Genomic DNA, 10,116 nt, shown 5'->3' on the forward strand with positions numbered 1-10,116 from the left:
CTGAATTAATGAGAAGCAGTGCCGAATTAATGAGAAGCAGTGCCGAATTAATGAGAAGCAGTGCCGAATTAATGAGAAGCAGTGCCGAATTATTGAGAAGCAGTGCCGAATTAATGAGAAGCAGAGCCGAATTATTGAGAAGCAGAGCCGAATTATTGAGAAGCAGAGCCGAATTAATGAGAAGCAGTGCCGAATTAATGAGAAGCAGTGCCGAATTAACGGGACCTAAAGCATTAACCAAAGCTCGACTGGCGAGACTCGAAACGATGACTTCAAGTTAGCCGACCTTCACCTTCCACTCAGAGAAGTGAGCGATGCTTTGCCCAAATATTGATGCACTCTTTACCTTTTTGTGTATCATCCTGACTCAATGTGGCCTTGCAAAAGGGTGCATCTTTGTGTCGTGCAGGAAGTGTCGACATTTGGACAAAATGACCCATTCCTCCTTCTGGGACCCCACGGAGGAATGATTCTCACAGCGTGTGCAAGAAGGTATATCGCAGTTTACTAATTAAAATCTCATATGGACCTTATTATACAAACATTGTCATTTATTTTCGATATTAAAAAGAGTGTGACAGTTTACTAATTAAAATCTTATAGAAACCTTATTATCCTAACACTGCCATTAATTTTCGATATTAAAAAGAGCGTGAATCAGAGTTTATTGATTTTCAAGTATTTAGGTGATTGAGCGTCACGCAATTTTAAAGTTCCGGCTGGCAGGGGACGAATGCGCTTATAATCGACTATGGATTTATTGAAATGATAACATAAATGTCTGACCTGAAATGATAAGAGGTGTTCGGAGACGCGCGAGTTGTTATCAACTGCAATCAAGATAACATACAATACAAAAAGATTACATTAATATGAGCTGGAGTCGCTGGCAGCTTATGTCTAACTTGCTCGTAGACTATATTTGTAAGTATGCATAAGACAATGATCCGGCCATTTTTTATCGCATTTCAAATATTCTACCGATAAATTTGTACTTGCCTCATTTATCGCCAGTTTAGATGTATAAATCTAGGGACATGAGCTCGGTTATTGATTCAGTCAGCTTAAAGGACGAAATGAGAAGCAGTTCTATTCACAAAGAAGCAGCGAACTAACAACTTGCTTCCGTGCAATAACATGATTCTTTTTCGGAAAAGTTAACGTGCCATGTTGTACAATTGGTGACACACTCTGCACGTTGGTTCGACGGTACATAAAAGATAGCACGCGGAAGGAGGCTCATGGGAGATAGTGGAGATAATGGTGGACTTTTATATTGATCGCGGTTATTGCTCGACAACCCGGGGTAAGTTTTATGGTTGATAACGCGTGGTTATAGGCTCGTGGTGCAGCAGGAAGGCTCGTGGTGCAGCAGGAAGGCTCGTGGTGCAGCAGGAAGGCTCGTGGTGCAGTAGGAAGGCTCGTGGTGCAGCAGGAAGGCTCGTGGTGCAGCAGGAAGGCTCGTGGTGCAGCAGGAAGGCTCGTGGTGCAGCAGGAAGGCTCGTGGTGCAGCAGGAAGGCTCGTGGATGTCACTCACTGCAGTGAGTACTGAGTTATATTTTTTCACTTAATTTTTACCCACTTCCATCTTCACCCATCCAATCCCCTCCCACACTCATCACGTGTCTCTTCCTAATGATTCTAAAGTACAGTAGATTGTCTACATTCTAGACATGTATATTGAACTGTAAGTCGGCAGTAACGGCACAGTCTGCGTGCGCGGCAGTAACGGCACAGTCTGCGTGCGTGGCAGTAATGGCACAGTCTGCGTGCGCGACAGTAACGGCAGTCTGCGTGGGCGGCAGTAACGGCACAGTCTGCGTGCGCGGCAGTAACGGCACAGTCTGCGTGCACAGCAGTGACGGCACAGTCTGCACTCACTGCGTTAAATTGAAAATCGTGACCGAAACTGAATACCAACGAGAACGAGATATTTTCTCGGACAAAGGCCTTTTATTCTTTCTTTTGCATTTGGTATACATGGGGAAATCTTCGAGAAAATCGACCCTTGTACAAAGACAGACAACAAGTCAATAAATAAGGATCTTAACTTCACGAACACGGTCAGGCTCCGCCCACCGGCGCACACTGCGTCTGGAACTGAACAGTTTGGCCATTTGTACGCTGTCGATGACACTCGTTAGCCGGGCCTATACTTTCAAAAAAAAGTTCAAAGATCTTAAGTTCATCAGCCAATCATTGATGTCCTTTCAAACAAAATACACCACTCATAGACAAAAAAATAGAGCGTAAGTACTTACGTTCACTTAGCGAGTTTTCAAAGTATGGCCCCACAGGTCGTTAGGTTAAGGAAATGCGTGCGTTAATTATCTAAATTAAAGTGACGGCTATTGAACGAAACGGGTTGTTAGATATGGCACTCGGGTTAAGGATATACGCAATTTGATGATCTCCATCAAAAATTTTTTTTAGCGAATACGATGGGAAATAGAAGAACATCAAGGCCAAAGAAGTATTAGCTAAAAAGGTGGACAAGAAACATTTGTTTGAAATAATTCCTCCGGACCATCAAAAACATAAATATATCAATAAAGAACATGTTTGACTACAAAATATTGAATTAACTACCAATTTGGAAAGAATACGAGAATAAAATATATATATTTTTTAAATTGGAGACGCCAGGTCTCTGAGAAGTGAACGCGGCTCAAGTGAAGGAAGCCCAGTATATTTTATTGGCAGATTAACAGAAACGTTCAAGAGATTAGGCAAAACCGTAACAATAATAAAAAACGAAAGTCAAAGCATAATTTATAGCAAAATGTTGTAAAATTCAACTAACGCAATAGTCTCAAAGACCCGGGGTAGCCAAATTTTATTACTACCCTCTACCAATCCAATCTACCCTCCACCAATCAGACCATTTCTCTCCTCAGGCAGGTTCAACAAAACTGCGTTCTACGACTTCCTTTGGCGTCCAGACAATATACAAAATGCATGGTTAAACATTCCTTTTCCGATGAAAAAATTAAACTACCTCCCTCAAAGAGTCGTAAAGAAACGGAAGTCGTGCAATTAGCAACACAGAAGCAGGGGCATATTCACGGCCATAACGCATCGCTAGCCCAAAGCTTAAGTTAGCAGCAACTCTACGAATTATCGGTAACAATTTACTCTTTATAACACCATAGCATATTACTGTGCCCTGTATGAGTCCAGGCAATACAACTGAACAACTAAATTCATTCAACATAAAACAAGTGAACATACAGCTACTAGAAAAACTTTCATGTTCTAGGACCAGCACATGTGATGTTCAACAACGAACGTTCGCTTTGCACCACTGATCACATCATCACATCAGCATGCCAGTCATCAGAAAACTGACCTAACTTCATTGTTCTGCAAACACATTCTGATTCAACAACACTCTCACAATACCGTGACCTCCTGGTATACAATCCTAATTGTTAAAGCAAGTTTTGTTTATACTTTCATCTCTTATAATTCAAATGTATAAGAAATTAGTAAGCTAAGTGCACAAAACCTTTCCTACTAAGATAATTATGAAATAGTTTGCATATAAATTATAGTTCATTAGCAGGTAATATTAAGCTAAGGTATACATTTAGGCTAAGAATAAAACGAGGAAAATTGATCGCCACAAGGTCATTGGTTGGAATAATATAACTACATGAATATAAAGCCATGGATGGTATTTAGTAAATGCTGCTAACAAAAGGAAATGCTGACAAACTAACTTTAGTTTGTCCTGAGGAAGAACAGCTTCAGAAAAAACTAACATTCAAGTAAAGAAATAATGATACAGAGCATTTGATTTGGGACAAGGCAACTTTAGGAACATCATTTGCAGTGCACTTCCCTTTTGTATGCATGTTGCTTTGAGATTTAGTTGGATAGCGTATGTACAAGAAAAATGACCTAAAAACAATTATGTACATCCATACAATCCTAATGCCCATTGCACCTTAACCTTACGGAGATTGAAAATAGGTAATTTATTTTTTTTTTTGCTGATTACTCAACTCAATTTTATTCATCATCATCTATTTATTCATCATTAGTTAGCTAGTTTTCCCCCCAGAAAAAGCAAGAATTGCTTAAAAGACTTTACCAAAAAAGTTGAATTATGTGTTACAAAGAGACAGAAATATACATGCAAGTATAGCAGCCCTTTATCTTAGTTCAATCCTTTGGCAAGGCAGAACAAAGGATAAATTTTTTAAAACCATAAAATACCTACATTAAATAAAGGCTACAAATAGATAATAATTATTCGCATTAGTAAATTTGCAGAAGATGAAATTTTTCAATTAGTTAACAGAAATGTAAACAGTAAGTGGCTTTCCCATTGGTGCCAGGGAATCACCAATGAAACAATGATTGATTGTCCATTATAGAACATTTTTAAGCTAGGTAAATTATACCATTAATAGTGCAACACATTGGCAATGCTGACGTTCCCAAATGAAGGCACAGAATTTTGAATTAAAATAGGATAACATAGAATAATAATAAAAAATAATCTCCTGGCCACGTAACATCATCCAGCCCAGTTATATTTGGTGTATTGTAAACCCAGATCTTAGTAATGATCAATAATAATATTATGATCTTGATAAAAATACTGATCTATGTGATACTCTCGCTTCTCATGTTGCATTACGAGTGAAATAACACTGCAATCTCGTCTTTGTTTCATACAAGAATACAGAATTTCTCAAGATTATGATTGATTACTTTTTAGAAAGTAATCAAAGGGAAGGAGTATAAACGAAATGAAAATCATCACTTTGATTTCAACTATGAAGGAGCAGTAAGTATTCATCACATCAAAAATGAAGCAGATCTATACTGGATGCCAATCCACAGTGCATTAAGATATATATAAACTTCCATCTGTACCAGACTGCAAACTTGTGATCCCATCAGGCAACCACTGAATTAGTAACCACAGTTTTGGTTAAGAATTTTCTTTATAAATAATAACTGATAAATTTCACATGCAAAAACTCATTACTATCCCAAATTCAACACAATTATGAAGGATTATGGATTGGTGCACAAAGGTTAGAGAGACTTTTACCAAAATTAAGCATTTTCAGTAGGTATAAATCTGAGTTACTTCAAGAAATTAAATATTCTTACTAATATTCATCTTTTCTCCCAAATCAAAGAAAAATGAAGTGTATACATGGCTACACAGCCTGCGCAGACATCTTGATTTTTCTATAACTACTACATATTAAGCCATTTCCATTGGAACATTTTTATTTCCCAAACTAAACCATATCCAAAATTTCTGACAGATCATATATGCAGGGTAATTCATAGAAACTTCCTGATTTTGAAGCACAAAAACAAGCAGACTAGTACAGTAAAGATATTGTTATAAAATAACTTTTAGTGAAGAATAATAATTGAATTTTTTCCTGAATTTTTATATCACTTATAGTTTTGAAGATTGAATTGGACAAATGATGGGCCCCATTGTCAATGCCCACACTTGGTGAATTTTTGAAGTTCCATTCAACTTGCTGGAGCATATTGATGGGTAAGTTGGCAATAGTTTGTCATAAGTATATTGTTCTTCAAATGAGGTAGGATACTTGGAGTCATTGTAAACTATTGATTTAAGATAACCCCATAAAAAACACACAAATCAGGTGATCAGGCTAGACGGCACATAATACAAAACGGGAAATTTCTGCAAATCACCCTGTATATTAAGAAGCATCCACCTCTTGAGGAGATAAGGCGCTAGGCAAAATTTTGTCTCAGGTGAAGCAAACTCTACAAAACAGCCATTAATCGTTTTGCAAACGCACGTTGCTCACTTGTTTAATGCATAGTGACAACTGATTAGGCGGGACATAAAACTTCATGACCTTGCCTTTCATATGAAATGCTCCCTGCCCTTTTCCTACATCTGACTGCTTAGCATGAAATACAAAATAGGAAGTTTCTGTGAATCACTATGTATATTAAGAAACATCCATTTCAGCAATGAAATACCATGGAAAATGCAATAGTATATATATGTTCAAAATTGTACATCATCTGACCATACACTGTCCATAATTACTGCAGATAATTATTACGATTATACTCATATTAAATACTCTGCTTCTTAGTTTACCATGTATTGAATTTCAAAAATGCTCAATATCAAAAGGCTTAACTAATGTCATATGGTTAGCACTTCATATTTACTGTTACTTAGTTTGATTTAATGTAACCCTCTTCTCTAATTGGACAAGAAAAACCATTGTCCAGGAACCTATAACAGTCACTGAGATCTAAGAATGACCAGAGTCTCCTGCACCTTACATGGTATAGACATGTCACAAGGTGGAACATCTGTGAGAGCTCAACCCTAATCTTTCATAAAAAAAATTGTCCATCTCATCTTTAACAGCAGTCCATAAAAGAGAAGGTAACATGAGAAAAAGATTACTAATAAAAATAGAGGAACTCTAAGTACATATACATCACTGCTTCTACCCAGTTGCTCAGTACCACGAAACAGGGTGACTTGGACCATTTTTAACACTGGCCTTTGCAATATAAATAGTTATGTAGTAAATATATAAAATATACTTCTGTATTGCATTTGTAGGTTATCACATGGTACTTCAATAGGCATGAACACAATTTTCCTAAGGAATCGCCATAATTATCACCACTATAGGGTTTTCTTTCCTTAAATGCCAAAATGGTCCAAGTCACCCTGTTTTACAGTATGGCTTGACCACTTCAAAGCAAAAAGGCTACCATTGTCATCTCCACCTAGCACCTAGCATGTCAGAATTTTACAATCCTGATACAAATCAACTCCACCAAATTGTTCAATCAAAGAAGGCAATCTTATTATTCATATGGATGCGGTTGTACTCTCTTCCAACCAAAATTTAATATCATTTAGAGTTTCCAACCATTTCGGGTGAAATTGTTTTGCAGCTGATTCTCAAAAACCATGACTAAAAATAAGCAATTTTTTGGCAACCAAAGAATTTAAATAAGGGCAATAAAAATGAGTGGAATTGTCCTTGGTCATGAGCATTTTGGACTTGTTTCTTCTGCCTTGGATTTAGAAAGAATAAAATAATCCATTTGGCATGTCACAAAAACATGACAAATGGTATGAAATTATGAATAGATGATAGTTTTTATATTGAAAAAGAAAAACCCGATGAAAGTTATAAAAATCATGAAATTAAAAATAAAAGAGCATAGCTAATCAGCAAATTCAAGGTTTCAATCTGCAACAAAGTTTTGCTGATTTTCTACATAAAAGTAATTTGCACAACGTGCATTTCTACTTAACAAAGCACCATGCGTAGTAACGAAGAGAGTCGCAACTCGCACGTTTTAGCTACCAGCAATAACGTGCTTGTGTTATAGCTAATCAAGTAGGTAAATAGGCTACTTACCCAAGTAAATATCACCAAAAGATCCACTTCCAATTTTCCGTCCAAGACGGTATTTGTTTCCAACTCTCAACTCCATCCTGAAAGACGAGAAAAAGAACACAATTTGAAACAAGTTCGATTGAGGAGTATAAGAACGTTATTTAGCACACTGCCATCTTGGAACAAAAGCCTGCATGTGTGGAAGACGGTAACATGTCCAATTGAATTTGAATCTACCCTTTGTAACTTACCTTAAAAAATTTGGCAACTTCGAAGACAATTATGCGTGCTAAACTTTGCGTTTTTCTATCTCATATTCGCACCAAGAGAACGAATTTACAGTTAACCAGAAACTGTAGAGTTAGCGGACAGACCTACAGTGTCGAGCACCCACACACGCAGATAGCCTCGCATCCACTGCCTGCTCAGCTGTTGTTCCGCCAAGATGGCAGCACTGCTATTGCTAGTTGAGCATCTTGCAAACGCACTCACATGCGATAGATGGCAGCCTAGTCGGTTCTCACCAGTTTATAAATATAATTTCTAAATGTTTATATGATATCATCTGTTATGCGCAGATCTAAGCTTCGCAACATAAGACAAATTTTGTAAAATGAACATGTCTCAATATAATGAATTAATGGCAGAAGTCATTTGTATTGCAATCCTGCCAAAGTTATAGAAAATCAAGATAAAACGCCTCAATACCTTGAATGATGAGTCAGCAACATTTTTTCATAATTCACAAAAATAGGATCAACATTTAAGCGTGTTGTTAATCACACAAGTAACTGTCTATAGCATTTTGTCAATTTTCGTCGCAAAATATTTTACGAAAGGTTATTCAGGATGCAATCACTAAAACAATTTTGTATCCAGCGCCAATTTAAACTTTTTTTTTCATAAATTCACCGATTGTTTTGGTCTGTTAGTATATCAAGTTAGACCGCGCCAGAACAAAAGTTACCCACGTGGAGTAACAAAAAGCTAGGCTACGATTTTTCCGTTACCACGTGTTGGGTGCTGGCGACTATATTTTCTATTTTGAGTGACTTGCGTCAACTGAGATTTCTGTAAATTTATGACTGGAAAAACTTGAATGCATTGTAACACTTGCACGCGATCTTGTTTATTTGAGGCTGACGTTACGAATGAGTGGAACGAATTACATAAGACACAATTATTTTGCCTAATAGCCTTATTTATTACAGATTGGCTTGCCAGACGAGGGAGCCTTTTGAGCCGTGAGGTGTATGGAGGACGACTCCACTTCCTCAAGAAGCAGACAAAACAACAACAACTCATGAGTAGTATTTATTAAATATCTTAAATTTATTACTTGCAAACCACATAACTCTTTATACTCAGGGTTACGCACTACGCAGCTGCTTCGAGGCCAGCTGCGTACTAACTCTTCCACCAAAGTACCAATATTTCAACGCACATCTTCATTTTTGTTCTCGTATAACAAACTTTGCTTCTCCGAATACATAATTAAGTTTAGACGTTGAAAATTTAATATTAATAGTTTAATAGTTAATAGTTCCAGAGTTTAGACGTTGTAAATTTTGGATACAGCTAGTACGTATATATTTAAAAAATATATAACTTAGTACTCACTGAAGTGAGTGACAGAGAGCGCATTTTCTCGTCGACGAAAACTTGAGGTCACGGACGGACGGACAGACAGACAGACAGACGGACGGACGGACATGACGAGCACAATAGTGCATTTTTTCCATAATTGAGAAAATGCGCTAAAAAGTATACAGTTTAATGTTTAACGAGCTATTGTTGTATAGTGTGTGATCACTACTGTATGACTATACACAATAGAGCAGCTATTGTGTGAGGTCCTCTGAAGCACACCAGTACTTTCGCTAGGCACACACGCGCTTTGCTCTGTGTGTGAAGTAGAAAGTGTGTGTTTGTTAATAACTACACAGCACACACAAACTACACAGCGCCGCACACAGCAGTACGCTGTGATATAAAATACAATTATACTGATGATGCCCATTATAAAAATTATATCAGTAAGTATTGTAGCAATGGTTATACAACATAACTCACCCAAACAAGTCGCAAATTAGAAGGTGCGCGTAAGATTTGAAAATTTCTACTAAGTTTTGAGTCTTCGTACTTTGTAAGTAAAGACAATCCCGATTCTGTGGGTTAGTCTTCATTTACAATAGGAAAAACAATATTGAAATTTATTTAATAAATTCAGCACGAAGCTCATGAACGATCACCGCTAAAAGACTCACTATATCGAAAGGCTGCGAGCCAAGAAGCGTTTAGGCTTCATTTTATATTCGTATTTTACAGATAGGTTGTTAATAATATGTTAATATTATTATATATTATAATAATAACAATCATAATATATAATAAAATATGGGCATTTTACAGATAGATTAGTGATAGGTACGACATGACAGTGAATATTTTTTTTAAGTGTTCAGGTGTACGTGGCTAATAGTACATGCAAATATAGATTCACGTGAGGTATTACTGTTTAATAAATGAATAAGAAATATATGAAATTAATACGGAAATAATATTCTAATCTTATAAATATTCGTATAGAACTATCGACCGTATCGCAGTTAAAGGAGTCAGTCTATAGTCTATACGATCACCATAAGTTGTTAGAATAAACTCAGAATAATGAATGGGTCAAATGGTCTAAATTTTAGCATACTCTGCGTGTAGCATGGA

At 36.8% G+C, this 10,116-nt stretch overlaps 1 protein-coding gene across 1 annotated transcript in view; it reads right to left on the reverse strand.

The window, feature by feature from the left end:
* LOC108671787 (casein kinase I-like) overlaps positions 1-7,838 on the reverse strand; it is a gene marked incomplete in the record, with an annotated part of 14,815 nt that extends 6,977 nt beyond the window's left edge. Inside the window, 2 exon segments of the mRNA XM_018159364.2 lie at positions 7,417-7,493; positions 7,647-7,838. Coding sequence (XP_018014853.1) covers positions 7,417-7,492 — 76 coding nt within the window.
* Between the last annotated feature and the right edge of the window lie 2,278 nt (positions 7,839-10,116).

Source organism: Hyalella azteca, unplaced genomic scaffold (assembly GCF_000764305.2).
Source record: "Hyalella azteca isolate HAZT.00-mixed unplaced genomic scaffold, Hazt_2.0.2 contig11952, whole genome shotgun sequence".
Taxonomy (NCBI): domain Eukaryota; kingdom Metazoa; phylum Arthropoda; class Malacostraca; order Amphipoda; family Hyalellidae; genus Hyalella; species Hyalella azteca.